Source organism: Microtus oregoni, unplaced genomic scaffold, assembly GCF_018167655.1.
Source record: "Microtus oregoni isolate MIOR12 unplaced genomic scaffold, Mior012 000095F_ref0000231, whole genome shotgun sequence".
In the NCBI taxonomy this organism is placed as follows: Eukaryota; Metazoa; Chordata; class Mammalia; order Rodentia; family Cricetidae; genus Microtus; species Microtus oregoni.
The window spans coordinates 3,836,433-3,859,814 of record NW_024544708.1 but is presented as its reverse complement, the minus strand read 5'-3'; the positions used below and the strand labels follow the sequence as shown (position 1 = coordinate 3,859,814).

The window sequence follows — 23,382 nt, the reverse complement described above, 5'->3', positions numbered from 1 at the left end:
ACCTTTGGAAGAACAGGCAATGCTCTTAACCACTGAGCCATCTCTCCAGCCCCCACACTGGGTTTTTAAAAAGGATTCATTTGTGTGTGTGATCAGTGTTTGTCTCTATGTATGTGTGCACACTATGTGCGTGCCTGGTGCCTGCAGATGCCAGAAGAGGGTTTTTGGGGCCCCCGGAACTATAGTGACAACTGGTTGTTAGCTGTCATGTGGGTGCTGGGAACTAAACCTCGGCCCTCTGCACGAGCAGAAAGTGCTCTTAACCTTTGAGTCATCTCTCCAGTCCCTCCCTCTTCTTTATGGGTTGCAGGGCTGGAACTCATTTCTCACGCCGGTAGGGCAGCACTTTACCTACTGAGCTATAAATCTTTAGCTCCGATTTTTTTAAAAAAAAAGATTTATTTATTTATTATATATACAATATTCTGCCTGCATGTATCCCTATGGGCCAGAAGAGGGCACTGGATCTCATTACAGATGGCTGTGAGCCACCATGTGGTGGGAATTGAACTCAGGACCTCTGGAAGAGCAGCCAGTGCTCTTATTCTCTGAGCCATCTCTCCAGCCCCTCCAACTTTTTTCTCTTTAAGTCAGAAAGCTAGGTAAATCATGACAGGGAAGATATCAATAAAGGCTGGTTCCTTTGGTTCTTAGCTTTCTTCTGCACCATGAGCACCTGGAAGAGGCCATGCAGGCCTTTGTAACACCCACTGCCTCATTTATGTGGAGCTGGTATCTGGAAGGAAGAATAGTGTTTTCTATTTTTATTTTTTCCATATAAAATTTCTAACGATTCTTTGGGAATTTCGCATCTTACACCCCAGTCACACTCATTCCCCAGGCTTTCCATGTCTGCCCCTGGCTTGTGACTACCCTGTTCCAACCAAAAAAGAAACAACAACAGCAACAACAACAAAAGAACCCAAGTCCAATGTGTGTTCTCTATATACTCGCTGGAGCATGGTCAAACTCTCAGTGGCCTGCCCGTTTAATAGAACTGAGTACTTCCCCAGCCCCGCCAGAAGCCACCAGTTGTGGAGAACTATACTTCAGTATCCCTGTTACACTTTCTGAGTTCTCTTCGATGACATCCTACCTAGGCTATTACTTTCTTTGGGGGGGGGGAGTAGAGGTGGGACTAGGGGTGGCCACAGAAGTCTTCCATGTCCCTCTTTTTCAACTGTGCAACTGCTGTCGTGGATACCACAGTCAAAGCAGCTTTCTTAGGAGCAGTGGTTCTTAGCTAACTAAAAGTACCCAGAGGCATCAAGTTCCTTTCCTCACGAGAGCCTATAACGCCCCTTTGAAGCCACTGCAGGTAACTGAATATTTCTATAAATGTATTTTGCCCTCATCCCCAACCCTCCAAGGTCTGTATGGCTGAATGCGTGTCTCTCTAACCCTGTCTAGCAAGGATTGCCCTATACTTCAGCTAGATGAGGCCTCTGGTGCCATGCAAATGTGAACTCTGGCTAAACCACAGAAAACCGGAATCATTCCACACAGAAAATTAGAGCTTTCAATGCATTTGCCATTTTTATTTCGCGATGCGGTAACATGATTCAGGACGGGCTGTGATGCAGTGGACAGCGTAATGGAGAATATATCTTTCTGGAGGTTCTTGATAACTAAACACTAAATAGTTTAATTACAGTGGAAATTCTGTACAATTTAAGGCTTGGCTCTGAACTAGATTGGAAATATGGACCAGATTTGTAAATAAAACACCTTTTTGTTCAAGTAAAAGAAGAAAAAAAAATCAATGAAAAAATACAAGGAAAAGAAAAACAACAAGAAAAAGCAGCCCGGCAGATCTTTCTGGGAGTGGATTTTCGTAATATTATAAACTAACAAAAATACAGGTTTTCTTCCTCAAACAATGATAATGTACACATTGAGGGCTTGCTTAAGTAATTCTGAGAATCTTTCTGGATTGAACGCAGACCAGAGTGAAGGAGTAGGAAGAAATTACATCAGTGTGCTAGAATCAATTCTACCTTATAACAAATTAGAGACACAAAGCAAGGTTGTAAGCATTAAGTATTTCTAGAGGGTCAGAGAGTCATTACTGCTTAGGGGTGAGAATAATAAAACCAGATTAGACAAGGACAAGATTCAAGTTGTTCACTGAATAAAGTCGGTTATTGGCACATCTAATCTGGGGTAAATCTGACACACCGGACCTAGACGGCTGATAGCATTTTAGGGTAGTTAACATTTGTTTGTAAACAGAATTTGTCACCTATGAGACTGTGGTTCTGTGGAGACTTTAATAATAAACTATGGTAGGCATGAGCTGTGGTCGTGTTACATGAGATCACGGTTTACACAGTTGGCTATGAACGTGCAGGTCGGGTTGAAAACAGAGATTTCGGTGGAAATTAAAAGTGCGGCTCTTTTGTGATTTTTATTATCGCTTCATGCAGTGTCAGTTTAGAGATGCCGATTCGGATTGCTTTATACGGGAAGATCTCTCTGCCAGTGTCTTTCATTAACGGTCAAGGTCAGTTCTTCTGGAATTTTCCACGGACAGATGCAAGTCAGTTGGTTAGAAGAGGGAACGCCACATAGGCTCCGGTTTTCCTAACGGTTTACATGACTGGGTTCGTGTGCAAGCTGAGTTACTCCTGTGGGAAGAAAGGTTCCATCAATTTCTCATCGGAAAACATCCGAGCAGTTACAAAAGGTGCTGTGGAGGTTAGAATGCTCATTCTGACGGGAGGCTGTTACATGGCAACAGAAAACTACATCACTCAAGTGGCCGAAGCCCATTGGAGAAAAAAAAATATTTTTTCTCTCTCTCACTTTTGCTTTCATCTTTCAAGAATTCTATTAATTGGGGTCTGAGTGAGTTTAGCATTTACTTTTCCTATTTTTAAAAGAGGTATTACTCATTAACCTAAACGCTTCAGAAAATGGATCTGGACAACCTCTTTTCAATATTATTCTTATTCCAGAAGTACACGGGTAAGTAGGTACAACTGCACTCAGCATCCACAGCCCACCTAAGGATATGCATGGCCGCCTGAGTTCTCACATAACAGGGCTGTGCACACAGAGAGGGCAGAATCTGCTCATGATGTTGCTCACACAGACTGGCGAGGCATGCGCTTTCACGAGGAAAACATGACCACAAATCTGCATTGTCGCCTCCCTTTGGGACCAAGTACGATGGGGAAAGTCAGTCACAGAATACAGGAAGTATAAGGCATTCGGAAAGGAAGTGAGTGCTCAGTTTCAAACTAAATCAGTCTGAAGCACGGACGTTTGTCTTGGAAGAGCGTGCTTCCAAGGGACGACGATGCTGTCATCAAAAGCATGAAGGAGTACGGCTAATTTCTCTGCAAGTGGAAACACAAATTCAGCTTCTCAGAAGAACCCGCTTGAGTGTTTATTAGGCCACACGGCGAGCGAAATCAAATTAGATATTTCAAATTTGGCTGATGCGAAGAATGCAAAGCCCAGAGGAAAAGCGCAGCGGTGAGACAAGGCAAGCAAGGACCCTGCTTTCCCTTCGCCTCTAACTGGCTCTAACGATGGTTTCTCCACAGCAGAGGTACCCCAGTACCCACAAACAGATCTCCATCTTCTAGCCAGCCAGCCCCATGGATGCCAGTGAGAGAACCAAGGGAGGGGGAATGAGGCAAAGGATGGGAGGGAGGTGCCCCATGCTTCATGCCAGCTGAGGCAAGCCTAGAGAATCAACGTCACCTCTTACCTCTGGTCAATCCTCTCCGTCTTCTGGTGTGATTTCTGTCTCTTTATGGACCACTACTTTGGTCACTGACATGTCGGGGTGCTGCTCTTTGGCCTCTTTAATTGCCTGAGCCAGAGCCTATCCCCAGGAAATCACAGAAGGGCAAAAACAAAAAGGAGGTGGGACATGCATGAGCCATAGCAAGGTGTAGACTTATGAGCTAAATCTATATCCACAATTAACAAGGAGGTACAATGATTACGGAAGGATTCAAAATCGTATTCTGCAAAGTTAATTGAGAAACTATTTTAGAATACGTGCTGAACTAGAAGATTAGCACTGGGAACCCAAAGGCCCATAAGTTCACAATGACTTCTCTGTCAGAGCGTTTACCGCCTCACACACACTACCTGGTCATGGTCAATGTCAGCATCTCCCGTGATGACTATTCGCTTCTCAATTCTCGTCTCTGAAATGCCGCCTTTCACAGTCTAGAGGAAACAGAAAAGCCCTGTGAGCGACTCACTGGCCTTTCACAGTCTAGAGGAAACAGAAAAGCCCTGTGAGCGACTCACTGGGGAACAGCAGGAGGCGGGAGTAGCGTCAAGTGCCACTGTCGTTCATTCCCCCAGGTTCACTGTCAAAAGCAGAGCTTTTGGGGCTTAGGAGGGCCAGTTTCTTTGAGGTCTACTCTATGCCCACCCTGGGGTGGGCATCAAGGATATCAGAATGAATCCTCAACAGACACTGGCAGAGGCAGACAAGTTCATGGGAGACACTGACATCTCTCAGCCCACTTTTAATACAATCTAGCTCGACAGCAGATAGGCGAGTAAGGAATTCCCGCACAGCCCGGTCTGCCGGAGGTTTTGGTGATCAATGCCTTTCTCCAGCTGTCAGGATTGGTGCTTGTGGGTGTCAGCTCCACTTACTTTGGTAATGTGTGTGGTGGTGGTGGTGCTGGTGGTTTCCGATGTGATTGTCTGGGCGCTCATCAACACCCCTGGCTCCAGATCGGCCCCAGGGTCAACCTAAGCAGGGACAGGAACACACAACAGCACACACGTGTGGTTACATTTCCTCTTCACAGGATGGTCCCATTCCTTAATGCCGTACAGTGACAGAGTGAACTGAGCTCCCCCCATGCGAAGACTCAATCAACCCACGGATGGAAAATACTCAGAAACGGTCTGCGGCCAGACTGAATGTGTCTAGGTATCTGCTAAACATTGGAGGACAACCACACTTATTTTATTTATTTACTGCAACCACACATTGCATTTACATTGTGCAAGGTAGTGTAAGTCACCTAGCAATTATTTAAACTATATCTGAGGATGTCCACCCATTATAAAGAAATGTTATATGAGCCTAGACAAGGAACTGGAGCATCCATGGGAAACCTGGAACCCACATCCTTAGAAGGAAGGAACAATCGCTTTCCAATCATAGGCCAATTCAGGTAGCTCCTGGGAGCGCTGGGAGTAAACTCTAGGCAAAGCCGTGGACTAGGAGGGTTAACGAACTGAGATGTAGTGGGTAGCCCAGTCCTCTTTATGGTCCATAGCTGTACACCCAGCTCTCTGAGGCTTTCCTATGCCAGGTTACCCAGTGCCTTGGGGAAGTTCCTGTGGCTGCACAGTCAGTAATAAAACCACCGCATAGCACTGGTCTTGACAGAGATGGTTTGGATGCTGCATCCTCTCAGCCTCCTGGACCACTACTGTGTAGTTACGCTTGAAAGCGTGACGCCACAGAGTGGCCAGGCCTCTGGTCTTACCTGTGAGGACTCGTATGTGATGGTTTTGGTTTCTGTGTGAACTACTGGCACTTCCTTGGTAGAGATGTCGAGCTTGCCTCCTCCTGGAGAAACACTGCCCACACTCATGCTTTCCATTCTCACAGTGGAGGACTGCATCAGTGGGAAGCAAGGGGGAGGGGTTACCAAGGCGCACACATGGTTTGACTCCTCTCTCTTCTTGGTGTCTTTTGTTCGTGACAAAAGTTTCCACATTAAATGAGGAGGGAAGATATGGATCACGGCACACAATAAATCCTTGTCAGTCTCCCGCCCAAACCCAGCAATTGTGGACATAGGATGTTCGAGGCAACAGAAACATCTTAAAGGACATTAAAAACAATCTGCTCCTTCTTTTCAATCTCATATGCAAACACTGATAGAGTTAAACCTATAAATGAGCTTTTAAACCAGTAACCAAGGAGGATGAGGCTAGTCCTAAATCATCAGCCACCAACCACCAATGTGTGGAGGATCTCAGACAGAGAAGAAAGTTCTAGAAGTTGGAGGAATGCTTTCTGGTCCTTCTGGAAAAGTATATGGATCAGAAATAAATGCCAACTTTTCATTTAAAAATATTTATTATTATTGTTGTTGTGCCTATGTAGGTCAGAGGGCAACTTTCAGACCCTGGTTCTCCTCTTCCACTGTGGGTTCCAGGGACGGAACTCGGCTCATCAGGCTTGTGTGACCAGCACTGTTAGCCACTGCGCCATCTTTGTGGCCCTCCAGTTTTCTCATAGCTAATCACTGGTTCCCATGCTTTCTGTCAGTTATAATGTTCATGACAGAAACTGCTTCCTGGAGCTATACGTCATCAATACTTACTAGTTTTATGTTTCTATGTGACCCCAAATCTGGAAACAAGCATGGGGGCCTTTCACTGCCATGCGAAGTAATAGAACGGAGAGGAAAACCAAAGGCTCCGTGCACCATGAGGCATAAAGTTAAATGTAGCCTTGCTTTCCTCACTGATCTAAGCCTCAGGGTATCGCCTGAGAGAATTAGTAACTACCGTTTACCTCAAAATGAGACTTTTGTTCCAAAGCCTCGGAAGGGTGCATAGACTCCACCTGCTCCTCCTCGCGGGAGCCAGTGGCAGGCTGTTCCTGCTCAGGGACAGACTTGTCAGCCACCTCTCCTCTCTCTTCCTTGGCTGCTTCTGTCCCTTTTATGCTGTGCGGAACCACGGGTGTGGACTCTGCAGCATCCACGTCATCGCCCGCCGCGTGAGAAGCATCCCCACTGCCCTGCACGTTCATCACACGTCTCTCCTCCACCAGGACCGTTTCCTGCAGCACCTTCTCAGTGCTGGGGGGTTGCGAGTGCAGGGCGGACGCCACCTCGGTTTCAATGGATTCTGTCTTTGTTTCCATTTTCTGTAGGGGAAGAATACAGTGTCTGAGTGCCCTTCCATAAAACAAAACAATCAACCTCCCCCCCCCCCCCAATCTGCTGCTCACTAGGATGTCCAAAGCCAGCATCCAGAGATCATTTGCACAAACACAGATGGAAACAAACTCAGGTTTCCTTTCTCCCGCCAGCTTTGCCCTGTGCTGTTTGGCACGCACATTGGGACCTGCACGGGTTTCTCAGCAATGGCAGGAGAAACAGAATGGAGTAAAATAGGCAAGTGGAGAAAGGAGAATGAAAGCTTTGCCACACATTCACACCGGCTTTGAATGCACTCTGAGACCCAACAGATGAGACAAAACCTCCTAACGCCATTGCTGTCGAGTACCGGAAGCGCATTCTTGAAATGGAATGGAAACTACGTGACAGGTACATGCAGCGGCACCAAGGGCAATCACTCAGGACATCTTTGAGGGGCAGGACGGCAATGCCACTTGGGTGCGAAACACAGACACACACCTGCCACAAACTCGCAAAGCAAAGCAAATGGGCACATTCACAAACACCAAGGATGGGAGCAATCGGCCACCTGCACCCAGCTCTGGGTCGTAGAGGAAACCCCGCCTATGAACTCTGTGGGTTTTCGAGCCGACTCTAACAGACTGAGGATCTCCGAGCCATCCACGAGCTTCTCCCCAGAGGACTGTTTAGTCTGAGTAGACAAAGAGAGGAAGAATCAAGCACGAGAGAGGCGCCTCAGGCTCACGTGTTTGTGGCTTGCTAGACAAGACTGGAGGCAGAGGGAAAAAAGGAGGAGGAATGAAGGAGTCCACGTAGAGAGCTTGGAAACAGAAAACAATGGAGGCATAACATAGCAAACTAGGTGACCACGAGCCCTCGTGAGCTACAGCAGAGTTATTACGTTTAGGGTGGTGCCGATTTAAGCAGGTCATTTTCCAGCCCCGTCCCCCCTTCCCCCCGCCCCTTTATTGCAAGCCACAGCAGCGTTATCACGGCATCTTGGGAACGGGCAGCTAGAAATAAAATGGGAAAAGTGTTTTAATGCTGACTTTAGACTGCAATATTGATTTAATCATGGGGGAAAAAAAGCTGGGTTCACTGCTCTCAACATAAAGTCAAGCGGCAAGAGAAACGGGAAAGGTTCAGGGCGGAAGGGCGCTGTTTGAAAAAACCGTCATGCTGGAATCTTAAGGTGCGACTGAACGAGAGCCACTGGTTACCACTACTTGGGATGCAGAGGACTCGGTGACGTAGTGAGCAGTAGCCACAGTAAAGGCCGGTTCCTGGGAGTACCGCCACTCAGACAGGCTCTTCCTGCGTGGGCCAAAGGGCCCTACCTTCAGCACCTCACATTCGGACACCTGCTGCGGTTTGCTGAACCGGGGCTGGGCAGGCGCATCCTCTCCCAGCGTTGGAGCCTTCTGGGTGTCTTCTTCCTCAGGGCTTTGCCGACGAGATTCAGCTTCCTTGATGGGCGCCAGGGATTCTGACAATCTCCGCTTCGGGGTGTGGACCTCGGGTCCCCTTCTGGATTTCTCTTCAGTCAAGGATTCCAGGACCTCGTATTCCACCAGCAAGGGAACAACCTTCACAGCCTCTGTAGCGCCTCTCTCGGTCTTCCGCAGGCCTTCCAGCAAGGAGGTCTGTGCGGCTTTCTCCCCCTCTTTAGCTTTCCCCGTCATGGTAACAATTCTCCCAGAGACCGTGTCGTAGGATTTCCCTAGCGTGTACACCTTCTGCTTGTTCTCCTCCTTAAGATGCATGTCTCTGGTCAAGTCATCGAAGCCGTGTGTGTCAATCATACTAGACTTTAGCAAGTCGGCTGGGATCTCACCAGTTTTACTGGTCACGGTAACCACCTTGTAAGTCACAATCTTTTTCGAATCACCATCAACTACCTCAGTGGGTATTTTGTCTACAATAACCCAATCCTCTGTACCCTATATTCAAAATATAAAAGCTAAATTAGAAAAGCGGAAGGCATCTTGTTTATAAAATAAGAACCCTTTATAAAAAATCAAGGCCTAAACTACACTCGGGCACGGGGTAGAACGGAGGCAAAGGGTGGCGGCTGTCATCTAAGAATTAGGGCTGGTGTCTCCTCTCACCTAAAGTCTACTAATTTCAACCCAGAATACATTCTGTGGGGTAGCGTTGCAATTCCATGTTACTTTAAATAGGAACACGTCTTGGCAAGGAATTTTAGAAGAAACCTATTTGACTTTATGGTCAGCAGCTGGTTGCTTTTGATGTTAGGATTGGATGGTATCACTGAACTATTCAACTTTACGCACGTGGGCACAAAAGACAGTTGTCCACGTTCTCTGTTCTAGTATTTTCACAAGGAAGTTGAAGGTATTCTCCAGGTTTCTGTCAATGTCATTTTCCAAGACTGCAAGTTTATTTCCTTATCCAAGGCAGTCAATTCATGACTATACTTGGCATCAGTGCATACTGAGTGCACCTGTATTCAAGGTATGGTATTAGCATTTCCCCTGATGAGCCACTACTGATGGGATCCTTTATAAACAAGACTCAGAGGTCCGTGGAGTGCTCTGCTCTCAGCTAGAACTAATTCGATGGCTCAGTAATTTCTCTCCTACTTCCTTTAGCATTAGTTTCAACAGGACAGAAGAAAGGTAAGAAACATTGGCCTACAGGAGAGCTAACAGGTCGCAGTGGGCTAATAGCTAACCAGTCTACCCAGTTGCGGAAGGAAGCAAGCTCAAACCAGAGTAGGTGAGCATTTTGTTTTACATCTTAAATGAGAGTGCTGTTTTCTATTTATTGTAGCCTGAAAACCTAAATCTAGATATACGTTTGTGTTAAGCAGAATAACTGTAGGTTGATCTATATTCTGGCATTGGACTGAAAGAAATAAATTGAAAAGAATAACCTCTAGGGTCGACGGGACAGTTTTCTGGAAAATTATCTGATGAGAAGTGGCCACAGAATCAGCAGAGACGCCTTCGTGCATTTTCTTAACCACACTTGGCTAGCGAGAAAACCAATGTAAGTTCAGAGTATTCAAAATCAGTCAAAGGCATTAAAAATAGTAGCAGTCTCTAGATGAAAACTGGCAGTGGGGGAATTTCAGAAGATTATCACAGGTAGACCCAGAGCCTCAACGGTAATTTTTATCATGTAGAAGTTATGAGTAATATGTAACTGATCACTAACATACTAAGCAAATTCCCTCTCCCAAAGTCTAAGCAAAGTTATGTACCCACCTTAGCTTTAAACAAGAGAAACTAAAGAAGTAAAAACCAGAGACTTCAGTGACAGAGAAGGCTGAAGAAGGTTTCCTCTATGCAAATAATCCGTGTTTGCTTTTTTACCTGAGACTCAAGGAATGCTGAACTTCCTTGCTGTAAAAATACAACTTTCTCAGAAATCTCTCTCTCTTCTTTAGTCTGTTTGAAGAGAGGGGGTTGGAGAAGAGGGAGTAGACATTTTCCAGAGAGACAGTTAGAAGGTGAGCACTGTACCATCTGTGGATAGTCATTCATGCTTTCCTGGAAGAACTATTCATTTGAAAAGCGACCTAGAATCATTCCAAGTTTTAATAACCATCTCCGAATGGGCAACGCTATTTCCTGAAGTGGATGCTCACACAATTCAAGACATTTCACATCTCCACAAACATAGGACACACAAGAGTGGTATGGAGGGTTGCTTCACCGGGCTTTTCTTATGGCCCTAATAGTAAGCACTAAAAGAAACTGTGAAAAAAATAATTTTTAAAGTAACGGGAGAAACGCTCACTTCTAATCCTAACAAATAGCCGATATGCACATGCTATGTGGTAGTGAAGGGAACACATGGTTGGTGCATTAGCCATCTGTCCTGGTCAGCTTGACTCAGGTGGAGTCCTTTGAGAGGGAGAGAACCTTGGTGGGTGAATCCCCCAGACCAGACTGGCCTGCTGGCATCTCTGTTGGGGGCTCTCTTGGTTGCTAATCGAGGAGGCGGTGTCATCCCCTAGGCAGATGGTGCTGGGCTGCATAAGAAAGCCAGCTAAGCATGAGCCGCCAGTGTGTCCATCCGCGCAGGCATCCCTCTCTATGGTATCTGCTGCAAGTTCCTGTTTGAGTTCCTGTCCTGATTTCCTTCAAGGATGGACTAGGAATTGGAACTGTAAAGCCAAATAAGCCCTTTGCTTCCTTCCCTAGGTTTCTTTTGGTTTGGTCAGAGTGCCTTTTTTTTTTTAAATTTTTTTTTTATAGTTTTTTTTTTATTGAGAAAAGGAGAAAAAAAAACAAGTTTCCACCTCCTCCCAGCCTCCCATTTCCCTCCCCCTCCTCCCACCCTTCTCCCCCTCCCCCCACTCTTCTCCCCCTCCCTCTCCAGTCCAAAGAGCAGTCAGGGTTCCCTGCCCTGTGGTAAGTCCTAGGTCCTCCTCCCTCCGTCCATGTCTAGGAAGGTGAACATCCAAAATGGCTAGGCTCCCACAAAGCCAGCACATTACGTAGGATCAAAACCCCATGCCATTGTCCTTGGCTTCTCATCAGCCCTCATTGTTCGCCATGTTCAGAGAGTCCAATTAATCCCATGATTTTTCAGTCACAATCTTATCACAGTACTGAAAGCAAACTGGAACACCATTCGCTTGAATAAACGCAGTCATTTTTGACTAGAAGTCTCTGTTGGCCTCCAAGCAAACAAAAGTCAAATTTTACTTGAACTTTTATAATATGGTGAGTAAGTTTGTTAAAGTTAATTTCAGATGATCTGAGTGGAAACTTTAGATCCAATCATAGTTTTCTTTACAGAATCAAGAAACATTAATTTCATCCTTTGATGTGAGAACCGGCTTTTGGGTTTTAAAGTATTGCTTTGTTACTTCCTTTAGTATTAAATAGCCCTAACTCAAGCGGTGATCCTACTGCTACCAGGTCTGCCCCTGTATAGTGTACAACTCCAGACAGTGGGGGTAGGAGGAATAGTTTTGAAATTCAACTAAAAATGATCGGGTGAAATTCAATAAAACTCCCTATGTAAGTTCTGTCTCCATGGCCTGTCTCTCACCTGCTGTGGATTGGACCCACCCGCCAAGGTCCAATCTCACGCTATATGTTAACAATAGGAGGATGGGTATAAACTGTCTATTCATGGTCTACCTTCCAACCCAACCAGTGCCTCTACTAAGGAAGAGATAAAACTACTGATAAACTGAAGTCCCTACACTGTGCCTCATTGCAGCCAAGGATACAGTCAAGTGCACGTGCCAACCATTTTATTTAGTTATTAAACAGTACACTGCAATAGACTTGGGATGCAAAGTCCTATTCAGGGATACAAAATTCATAACACCCATTCTCTCCTGGAGTATGAAGGTTTTCTAATAATAAACGCTAGAGAATAGGTAAATTTGATAGCGAATATAAAATGGTGGGAATCAACTGTAGTCAGCATCTGTGTCAAAGCTATACATATTAGATGCACTATACCTGTTAAGCTCACTACTATACAGTGAACATACCTGTGGATTTACTGCCCACATGCCAAAGAGGACAATATCGGCATCTCACAGGCATTAATATTGCTTTTGGATTAGGATTTGGAAAATTTTGTTATCTAAGCTAGCCTCTAAAGAACATGGCTCTAAAGTGTGTCCTGTGTGCCATGCCCAAGGCCATTTTGGGAACTGTTGGTGCTCAGTGTCCCAAAGAACGTGTCTCTTTCACACAAACTCATCTATTTGTTAACACGGACTTGGTTTTATCCACTGCTCTGAGGGCATCTCTGCTATTTCTCTATTATTTACACAAACACTGAAACCTGAAATCACTGGCCATCAAAGTCTGACTTACGAACAGTGAACACATGAAATTCTCAGAATATAATCATTATTTTTTTTAACTTTAGTATGTTTGTAATTGTTCATTAATGGTATCATTTTATAGAAGTAACAATTAGTATTCAACCACTATAGATAAGAAAATGATAAAATTAAAAATCTGATCACTAGATTTTTTTTCAAAATATATTTTCTCACTGAAATTCATTTAAAAAAAAGAAAAACCAGAAAACAACTAAGTTGGGGTCATAAATGTGAGGTTATTGAATCTAAGTATCTTATTGATTCTGACACAAAACAGTATTATTTTATTTGTGATGCAATTTTAAAAAATAAGTTAAATATTTTTCTGCAGACACAACTGGGATTCCTTCTACACTGGATAATTAAAGTGGCCACATCAAGGAACAGAGTGACACCAAGCAGTTGATATTCTTTCAAAACTGTCCCCCATTCAAAATAAAACTGCTTTTGAGTCTGGAAACCAATATGCTTTGTACGTTCCTAGCTGAGGTTAAAGAGACTGTCTGCTTTTCATAAAGCCAGAAAAAAAAAAAAGGCTGAAGTCTAAATATAGAAAACAGAGGTGATTTAGAGAATCAGAATGTTTTCTTTGCTCTTATGGCTATCTATAGGGCTCCCAGCTGGACTATAAACTTGGATGTCACTGACAACTGTCTCATTCTGAAGAACACAATGGAACGCAGAGGTCGTGCTGCCTGGTCCACCTGTCTAGAGAAGCCCAGGGCTTGAAGCCAGTGAAAACACCTCTCATCTTCCAGGCCCTGAAGTCCGTAGCTTTTCTAGAACCCCTCTGCTGCCCAGCATCACCATTCTCCAGCTCGCTACAGCCACACAACTGCCTCCTGAGATTTCATGTCCGCACTATAGTGACGAAGGCATGGAGCTCTTGCAGAGGGGTGGGAGCAGCCACCATGCCAGCACTGCAGTTCTCCCGTCTGTGGACCTAAGTGGCGCTGCCCTTTAGCTACTCTCATGTTGAAAAGGGCCTTTCTTGGCTGGCTCATCTGTTTACAGAGACGCAGAGAAGGCAGGGCATCCAGGGAGCCCTCGGGGTTGTCAAAGCACCACCCCCTCCCACCGTCAATTCAACATCATCCTCCAAGATTCAGAAGTGATGTCTTATCAGTCTTATAGCTTTGACTTTTAAAGTCTTCATGTTTATTAATGTAATTTCTTATTACCCAAATTTTCATTCAAAAATGCTAGCATTTACTATTTCCTTGAGTATCAGCATGAAAAGAGATGCTGGGATTCTTTCCTTTTTTTTTTCTTTTTTCTTATTTTTCTTTGGTTTGCTTTGGTGGCTATTTGTTTCAATTTGTGTATTTAAAACTTAAGCCAGTATCTAACATCTTTAGAGACAGGAAATAGTTTCCAAAAAGAGATAACATAAATAAAATAATCCAGGTTTGAAAATTACAATAAATTCTACAACATCATAATAGGTAAGTGACTTTTTCTAAAAAAATGTGTGTGTGTACACACATGTCTGTATGCATATGTGTTTTATATGTGTGAGTGAGGGCATACATGTGGCATAGCATGTATGTAGAGGTCAGAGGATGACCTTGGGTTTCAATATTCATATTCGAGGCAGGGATTCTTGTTCACTGCTGTTCATGCCAACTTAGGTGGCCCAGGAGCTCTGGGGGACTCTCTTGTCTCTGACTTTTTTTGAAGCAGGTATGTTGGGACTGCCGAGGCACACTACCACATCTGACTTTAGGGTGCATTTTGGGGAAGCATCAAACTCCTGTCCTCATGATTTTACAGCGAATGCTTTATTCATTGAGCCATTGCCTTAGTCTGCAGGTGCTACTCTTAGCAATGCAAAGGCTATGCTGACCAAATCAGACAATGTTAAATTTCGTCTCCCGATGCTTAATGGTGTTTAATGGTACAGGGAGACTTTGGTAACAACACTTTCATTCATTCTGCCTAAAAAGAACTTTTTCAAAGTAACTCAGACAGGTAGCCCACTCTTTCCTTTTCAGCTGGGACTGGGTTTGTCACGAGAGGAGAGATAATGAGATACTGGCCCTTTAGATAAACAGCCTTAAAAGATTCCCAAACAATGGGTGTAATTTGATTCTTCCTTTCTCTGCAAGGACTTCAGTACCACCGCTTAAAGCCTTTCTCTCACACAACAGTTGAGGTTTAATGCTCTATTCTGTCACCGCTCCTTGGGCAAATATCTCACAACAAAAGATCTTGGCAAGGAGGCTAATCAATACAGTGCTCTAAAGATGCAATTTCCAAAAATGATTTATTTTGAAAGGGAGAGATAGCAGGATGCTCTCTAATGGATGATCAAATGGCCACTACACCCACAGATGAGGAGCCCTGGAGGGACAGAGCCCAGCCCTCACTGACACTTCAAAGTCAGTTTCCTTATATGGAAAAGTCTTACTGAAAAGGGGGTTTCTGTCATCTGCTTTTCCCATTTTTAAAAAAGCAAACACTGATTTAGAATTAGTTCAAATAAACAGTTATAATTAAAATAAAAAACATTAAATGAAATCAAAGTCCAGTATTAGATGCCAGAGTACTGATCTGTTCTGAAATGCTGTTAACTTCTGACCCCCCCCCCCCATTTAAACACCAGACAATCTTATCAGGCCTCATTTTCTAATTAATGAGGAGAAGAAACGGGTTTTTAAGGGGGCATTTCTCAACGTAGAAGAAAGTATGTTTACAGAAAGTGTCGCTTCACTAAGAGATCATCAACTTCTCCCAGGTGGAAAACCAACATGAAAAGTAAGACCCCGGTGATGTGCACAGCGTCTCCCTGCTCTTGCCTGGCCATGGTCATTCTTAGCACAGTGATGCTGGGACTTGCTCTTCCTCCCCCTGCTCTCTCCACCCAGCACTGAGCACCTCATTCCGGGTCTGGCCACACCCCTTTCGCAATCCCAGACCCTGTGGGGAACAAGACCACTGCACAGAAGATAGCCCACAGCCCAGATACTGACCTCCTCGGGCACCAGCGGTTCAATCATGGGAGCATCCTCCTGCCTGGCAGCCAGCCGCACAGGGGACGTGGAAAGCCTCTTTTCCCACTCGTTGGTTAAGGCAGTTTCTGTCGAGGTTTCTAAGAAGGTTCTCTTCAGCTCGCTAATGTTGGTTTGGTGTTTCATCAGTTCATCTTGAGTCTTATCGAGCTCCTGCAGTCAGAGCGAGAAGATTCCGGCAGTCAAGTTCTCACAGTGGTTTTCTATGCCTGCCTCTCTCTTTTTAAAATATAGCACACACATTAGTCGTCAAAAGGAAACCGGACTGGGATCAGGGTTCAAGACACTACCACAAACGCTCTAGTGAAAATGTAGGATTTCCAGGGAAAAGAGAAAGAAAAATAATTTCGTTTCACACAGCAAACAAATGAACAAAAACAGTTAGAGGCAAATTCTAAGAAGTGACGTTTATATGTAGCCGGAGGGTTAAAACAAATACACACACAGGAAAAGGATCTATGTCTAGGAGAGAAGAAGGGATCAGAGTTAATCATCCCCAGCCACTACCAGCTGAGCACACAGGTCATGCATCATGGCTCAAGTCCACACGTATGCCACAGAGGGATCAACAACACACACGAGCATGCACTGGTGCGTACCAATACCAACCTCTAACATAAGATTACTATGTTTGACATACACATTTTCACCCTTTATTCGCTTAATCAGACTATTCTGAAAAAAGTGAAGAAGAGAGGGAAAGGTAAGGGACACAGTAGTCACGGGAACAAACGCCACGTCACACACCGTCGGCATGGCAGCCGAGAGGAAAACATGCGGAAAACGTCTGGACACGGCAGACAAACAGTGACTCATCACACACTGGTCTGGGTTGGGTTTTTTTTTTTTTTTTGGTGTGGTATCTTTAATTTTCTACCTGTGCCTTGAGCTCTGCATCTTCCTCCTGGTCCGACTGGCAGCATCAAGAAAGAGTGGGAGATAAAGACTTACCAAGCAATTTTCTCTAAAGTAAATTGGTCTATACACACTGGCTGGTTGTGAGCCCTATGGTACCCCTGCATTCAGACGCGGTGCCTTCTTAGACACAAAGCATAACCCTACACACACATGATGAAACATCACTGGAACAAAGCGGCAATAGATTCTTCGCTCAGGGCGACTCTGGCATTTTAACAGGCAGTTGCACAAGCTTAGAGAAGGGTTGCGGGAGGACTAACAGGTTGTCCCTACTGAACATCAGCAAAGGTCTGGGAGTCTGGAAGTTGGGGACCTAGTTCACAATTCCTAAAAATGGCCATTATTATGGGAAAATGACAGCCCTTCTATATGCAAGACCTCACAATAACTACACGTCAGCTCAGTTTGTAGACCACAGATCTGCAGCTCAAAGATCTTATCACATAGGCTCCTGCATTTTAAAACCATGCGGAGCCTCAAAGTCACTCCTTGTACTCACACACTTTGTTTTTTTAATTATTATCATTTTTTTATATTTTTGGTGTATGAGCGTTTTGCCTACATGTATGTCTGTGCCCCACTTGTGTGCCTGGTGCCTGCAGAGGCTAGAGGGGAGGGTTTTGTATCCTCTGGAACTGCCGTCTCAGATGGTCACGAGCTGTCACGTGGGTGCTGGGAATCAAAACTGAGTCCTCTGAAAGAGTGACCAGTACTCTTAAGTACTGAGCCCTCTCTCCAGCCCCCTCTGTTGTTGAGACAAGGGCACCCTCTTCAGCTTAGACAGCGCTGGGACTGCAGGCATGAACCATTGCACCCAGCTGAACCCCCAGCTTAGACAGCGCTGGGACTGCAGGTATGAACCATTGCACCCAGCTGAACCCTCAGCTTAGACAGCGCTGGGACTGCAGGTGTGAACCATCACACCCAGCTGAACCTTTATGCCTAGAGCAAGTTCTAGAGGGGAAAAGACTGACATACAGGATAAGGAAGAAACTATAAACAAAATCAGTTACCATCTATACCACTACTGTATCTTTCTTTAAAATGAAACAGGATTTCTTTAAATAAAAAAATAAAATAAAAAAGATACCCATTAAAACCATCTCACAGCCAATTCATTGCTCTTCCTTTTCCAGTTTTAAGAGCCTGGCTTATTTAAGGACCTAACATCGAGCACCAGCAACTGCGCAAGTGGGCCACGCCCCGTGGACCGGAAACATAAGGTGTTTCTTAGGACAGCTCTCCGATCTGAGCCTGGTCGTCAGGCCCGTGTGAGACCCAGAGTCAAACTAGAGGTGAGCTGAGGTCATGCTCAAGGAAGGACACAAACAGAGCATCCGGTCCGCCCAGAGCTCAGCATTTTACCTACTCAGCTTTCCACCTGTTGGCATGACAGGTATGGGCAGCCATGTTTGAACTGGTCTCAGATTTCTTATCTGTCTTTGGGGACCAAGGTGCTTTCTCTGCACATCCCATAATGCAGTAATGATGGGGGAGAGTCTTCTGTTTTGTGTTAATTTCATTGGTTAAATAAAGAGACTGCCCTGGCCCTTTAATAGGACAGAAAATTAGGTAGGCGGAGTAAACAGAACAGAATGCTGGGAGAAAGAAGCTGAGTCAAGGAGTCGCCATGATTCTCCTACCGGACACAGACGCAGGTTAAGATCTTCCCTGGTAAGACACCACGTGGTGTTACAGGGATATTAGAAATGGGTTAGATCCATATGTAAGAGCTAGCCAATAAGAGGCTGGAAATAATGGGCCAGGCAGTGTTTAAAAGATTACAGTTTCCGTGTAATTATTTTGGGGCATAAGCTGGCCATGTGGGCGGCCGGGTACCAGGAACGCAACCCCGCCGCTCCCTATTACACAGTAACGCTGGTGACGTGAAGGGAAGGGATGTGTACACAGGGCAACAGGACACCAAGCCAGTACTGGTGACATGCTGGTTCTTATATATGCGTTGGGTCACAGTGTGCAAGATTATAGAGGGTACTCGCTTGCTTTAATGCTATATAACACATTTGAAAAGTGTCACAGAGATTTAAGGCATCGTTGTTGAGTCATTGATCATTTCTACTAGAGCTCTGGTTTGAGCGTTATCTACTAGAACGTACTAGCCTGTGGCTACTTACAACTGCAAGCAATCTACTGAGTGCACTAGCCTGTGGCTACTTACAACTATCTCTTACAATTCAAGGTGCGGTTGTGTTTGGCAAAGAAAATGATTAACCTGTCCACTCAGCTATGGCTGCTGAGGGGAATCTGGAAAAATGGCGTTAAGCTATTATCTTCTACTTTAAAATGCCGCAATGTATAAGCCACAGTAGTTCCAAAGGAAGCGAGCTTACAAAATACCTCCAGAAAATAATGCTTTGCTGGAGACATTTCCAGTGAAGTGATACATGGAGGTGACTTGCAGGACTTCTAGCCCTTCCCCAAAACCCAGCTATGGAGAATAGCTACTATTCAATTACATAAAAAATGACGCAAGGCCTAAAGTAAACTTTGCCATAAAGCAAAACTGAAATTCTTCTAGCGTCGTGAGAAATGAGCTTCTTGATTTCCATGACTATAAAGATACGGTTCCTACAGTATTTAAAAAAACACTTACACATATTTTTAAGCACATGTATATGCATGTGAGGGTGTGCACACATGCACGCAGGTGCCTGCAGAGGCCCCAAGCACCAGATTCCACAGCAGCTGCCTGATGTGCTGCTAGGACTCGGTCTTAACTGCTGGGCCAGCTCTCTCGCCCCACTTTTATGTATGTTAATTGCTGTGAGTAGGGCAGATTTTAAGATAGACAGGCCACACACACGTTTAATACATCTTGAAGACTTAAGTCGGGTGAAATAACAGGACACCGTCTGACTGCAGATTTTACAAGCAGTGATTTCTTGGTTTCTTTTCTTTAAAGAATTCGTTTCCTGAGAGTGACTTGTGTTATAGCCATGGGCTCAAACATGTGCTAAGAAAAGTATTACTTCAATAAGTCTTAGATGGCCATTGGGGGTTTAAAAATATATCTGTATCCAGCCAATAAGCTAATTCAATTATCCATGAATCGTCTTTCTCCCTCATCATGGGTAGCATATAGAAACAGCCTCCTATCCAAAAGAGAAGAATCACCCTCCTCCTCCACCTCCCCTGGTCCTCTTTTGTCTTTAAGGTATTGTCAGTTAGGTAACTGCTTCTCAGAATGGAATCCTCACATCAAACGCCCACGCATTTGGGAACTGGTTGGAGCTATAAATCCCCTCTTGCCTCAGCCCTTCCCAACCAGAAACACGATGGGGAGACCATTCGGACCATTCTGACAGGAGTCAGAGCCTGAGAACCACTGGCTCTGGCAAAAACAAACACACAAAACTGAAAGCAAAAGAAAACAATCTTCAGTTTGCGGATCCAGAGAAACCGTGCACCCAGGCACCCACAAAGCACCCGTGCTGGAAAGCACCCCCGCCGCCCAATCTTTAGCCTCACCTCGGTGGCACTGGTTTCCCCGTCAGCAGCGGTGTCTGTCCGTTCACTGTCCGTCTGTCAATCACAGAGGCAATCAGATCCGAGGAGGAAGCAGGGACAGAAAACAAACCCGTCTGGTCAGACAGGGCACACACTGGTGGAACCATTCACGTTCTTTCCCTGGGGTCTGTGGTACCCTACCTTCCCACGGGAGTATGGGCGTGAGCAAAGCAAAGAAGAGGCAGAGCCTGGGGTCTTCAGCAGAGCCCCCTCCGAGGTCAAGACCCGAGGCACACGCACAGTGGGCCACCCTGACCTGTTTGCATTCACTGTTCGGAACATCAATCTGTCACCCCACCCTTTTCCACTGATGCCCCTAAAAGCTCTCCTTAAAAATGTTTAACACAAATCAAATGGAGGTTCATTCATACATATTTTACTCTAGTAATGCCACATTAGAAAGGTAATGAATTTTGATTTATGCTAATAGCTACTATAACAGTCACTGGACTTTCAGCCCCTCATTTATACCATTGGTTCATTTCCACCCACTAGGACCACCAGGCTGTCTGCATTACCTATTAATGACCAGAGCGTACAGTGGTGATTCACAGGCATGTGTTTTATATAGAAAAAAAAAAACCACGTCATTTTCAAATAACCTTGCTAATGGGTAACAGCTCTGTCGTTCACTTTGCCCCATTCTCCAAGATAAAGAGGGATAGCCAAGTATGCATTTGACCATCTCATTGCAAGAGGACCATTCAGATGATGCAGATGATGGCAATAGTAATTGAAGAGATAGAGAGAGAAAGAGACATCTACTTAGAGATGAACCAAACAAAGCACAGCATTTGCCAGAACCAGGATTATGGGGGAACGAGAAGAGCCCATTTCAGGGTTCACGTTTAATGTCTATGTGTTTTAATGTGTGTAGAGGGGTTTACGGGCTAAGACAGAAACTATGTATTGACGATGAGCCATCAATACAAACCAACTTCTCATTCACAAATCCAATCACGAGTACATTTCCCTCAGCCAAAGCTTGTGAGGAATGTGTTGAAAGCAAGCATCTGGCCAGCGGCTGAAGAGCTCTGGCTCTTAGTACAGCTGCCATGTACACGGGACGTTCAAAATGGCGGCCAGCACCGCTTCATCTCTGCTGACCCATCTCTGGCCAGGACAGTTTGCTGACACTATCCCAAACTTTGTCTGCACATATTCCTAAAACAAAAGCAGTTGGCCTGCACCCTCGGCAGGTGTGCCTGAGAGTTCAACAGACTTTTCTCGACCTGATCGCCCATCTCCATTTAAAAAGTGGGGCAGGTGTGTCTACACATTCCCTTTCAGGAGTCAGGCATGGCTATCCTAACTCCAGGGCCTCCACAACTGTCGGCTGGAGGAAGGACGACTCGGACTAGTACAAAAGGCAGAGTAGCTTGGAGATGTTTTAGGCCTTCAAGGAAATAAGAACTGCATGTTCGGTTATTTTAATTAGCTGTGTCAAACACGCCCAACCTTGTTGAGGAAATTCTCTTCCTATTTTAAGAAGTCTTCCTTACTACTTTAAAATTGACTTCATGAACTTCCCAACATCTGAGCAGTAGAGATCAGCTGCAGGTTGGAGGAAGGGGTCTGATGTCAGACTGTTCAAATCCTTGCTTTTCAAACCTGCGGGGCGTGGTGCGTATTTCATGGCCTAACCCATTTTCTTCTTGGAAAATGGAAATGACAGTTGTATCTACATTGTATAAGGGATGTCAAATGCTTCATGGGATTCCTACCACACAGAACTACAAGGCACCAATGAACTGAACTATAATGTATTGTTAGCTATTACTCTGCTTTTCCTAGGTATCAAAATGTTGCTGGTCATATCGAAACTCCCTCAGAAACCGGGTGCAGGGCATGGGTCTGTAAGAAGGCTCAAGGACCAAAAAAGATGGAGTGATGAGATCCTATATCTGAAAAACTCATCTGTGGACTCGCTGGCATTGCTACTTCACAGCCTAACCTTCAACAAAAATAATAATTGAATAGAGCAGTCTTGGTAGCAGCTGTTAGTTATAGTCTGTTATATTATTATAATATATAATATGTACCTGTGACTACACAAAGCTGCAAAAGGATATCATGTCATGAATTATTGTATAATACAATCTTTACACAACTGAAAGATACATAGTATGTTGACGAACTAATTTTTCTTACATGTTGAAGTAAATCTCCCTTTTCTTTGCATTCCAAAAAATTACTCAGGAATTCATATGTAGCTACCTCCTATGTTATGGTAAACTAACTTCCGCTCAGTGTTTGGTGGGAGGTGACTGGATAGTCTGCCTGTTGTTTGGCCATTCTGAAAGCACAGAAGAAAGACTGTTGGATCAACTGCTTCATCGTTGGAAATGATGACGCGCTCGGATGCTAGGCTTTGGTTTTGAGAAAGGCAGTGACTGACTGTCCACAGCACAGAAAGGGTCACGGCATGAGAGTGGCAGAGATGAACTGTATTTTAAAACGTCACTCAGTTTAGCTGCCAGGGCACTCAAGGCCAATGGGATAAAAGAAGCCTTGTATGTTTGCAGCGTTTGAGAAACGGGATGACCCAGATAGGAGTTGTTTAGCTTAAGCTGAGGGACAGTATGCGGCTCTTAGCACCCAGGGTTAAACGTCAACATCGGGCAGATGCCCGCATCCAAAGCCTGGTGACAGAAGTGCTAACATGGGCAGAGGAGGCTGGAGAAGAGGGTACGAGCTCTGCTGTGGTCAGAGCTGACTCAGTGTCCGGGTCTGCAACACTCAGGACAGCGAGGCCTGGGAAGCTCCCATTCGGCATCCGCTAGCTTCAAATGGGGTCTGCTGTGATTTGCTTTGCTGATGTAATGCAGACATGCCCAAGTTTAACATTAGTTCACATGCACCAACTCCAACAAGATGTAAACCCTGGATTAGGCACAAGATCTCTGTGGTTAGCATCAGAAAAGTCCAAAAGGTGATTCGGAATTTAGAGAAGCATAAAGCAGGAATCTTTAGTTTTTTTTTTTTTTTTTTTTTTTGCGGGGTGGGGGAGGAGATTCATGTATTAGAGCCTTAATAGGCTTGTTCTTCTGCTAAAAGAAAAGTAAGTCTCTTTAGAAGCCTGCCAATGGTCTTTGTAAATAATGTTCTCTTCCCGACTGTAGCATGCTAGTCCTCCACCATCTGATAGTGTCGCGGTCGTGAGAAAGAGAGAGTAAAGCCTAAGACTTAAAGAGGTTCCCGACGTCAGGGACCGTTATCTCTTTCTGCACAC

The 23,382-nt window shown here is 44.9% G+C and overlaps 1 protein-coding gene across 24 annotated transcripts in view; it reads right to left on the bottom strand.

The window, feature by feature from the left end:
- Positions 1 to 1,517: 1,517 nt before the first annotated feature.
- LOC121442754 (band 4.1-like protein 3) overlaps positions 1,518 to 23,382 on the bottom strand; it is a 165,135-nt gene continuing 143,270 nt past the window's right edge. For 4 of the 24 annotated variants that reach the window (XM_041644345.1, XM_041644354.1, XM_041644346.1 and 1 more), the window contains 14 exons: positions 20,112 to 20,165; positions 16,582 to 16,617; positions 16,314 to 16,379; positions 15,666 to 15,857; positions 10,208 to 10,282; positions 9,766 to 9,864; positions 8,090 to 8,809; positions 7,438 to 7,560; positions 6,518 to 6,874; positions 5,478 to 5,609; positions 4,630 to 4,728; positions 4,108 to 4,188; positions 3,719 to 3,835; positions 1,518 to 2,627 (listed from right to left, as the gene is read on the bottom strand). In XM_041644345.1, the coding sequence (XP_041500279.1) occupies positions 3,725 to 3,835; positions 4,108 to 4,188; positions 4,630 to 4,728; positions 5,478 to 5,609; positions 6,518 to 6,874; positions 7,438 to 7,560; positions 8,090 to 8,809; positions 9,766 to 9,864; positions 10,208 to 10,282; positions 15,666 to 15,857; positions 16,314 to 16,379; positions 16,582 to 16,617; positions 20,112 to 20,165 (2,145 nt within the window). In that variant the 3' untranslated portion in view covers positions 1,518 to 2,627; positions 3,719 to 3,724. The remainder of the gene's footprint in view (positions 2,628 to 3,718; positions 3,836 to 4,107; positions 4,189 to 4,629; positions 4,729 to 5,477; positions 5,610 to 6,517; positions 6,875 to 7,437; positions 7,561 to 8,089; positions 8,810 to 9,765; positions 9,865 to 10,207; positions 10,283 to 15,665; positions 15,858 to 16,313; positions 16,380 to 16,581; positions 16,618 to 20,111; positions 20,166 to 23,382) is intronic. The other 20 variants (XM_041644360.1, XM_041644359.1, XM_041644365.1 and 17 more) reach the window with 11 other exon arrangements.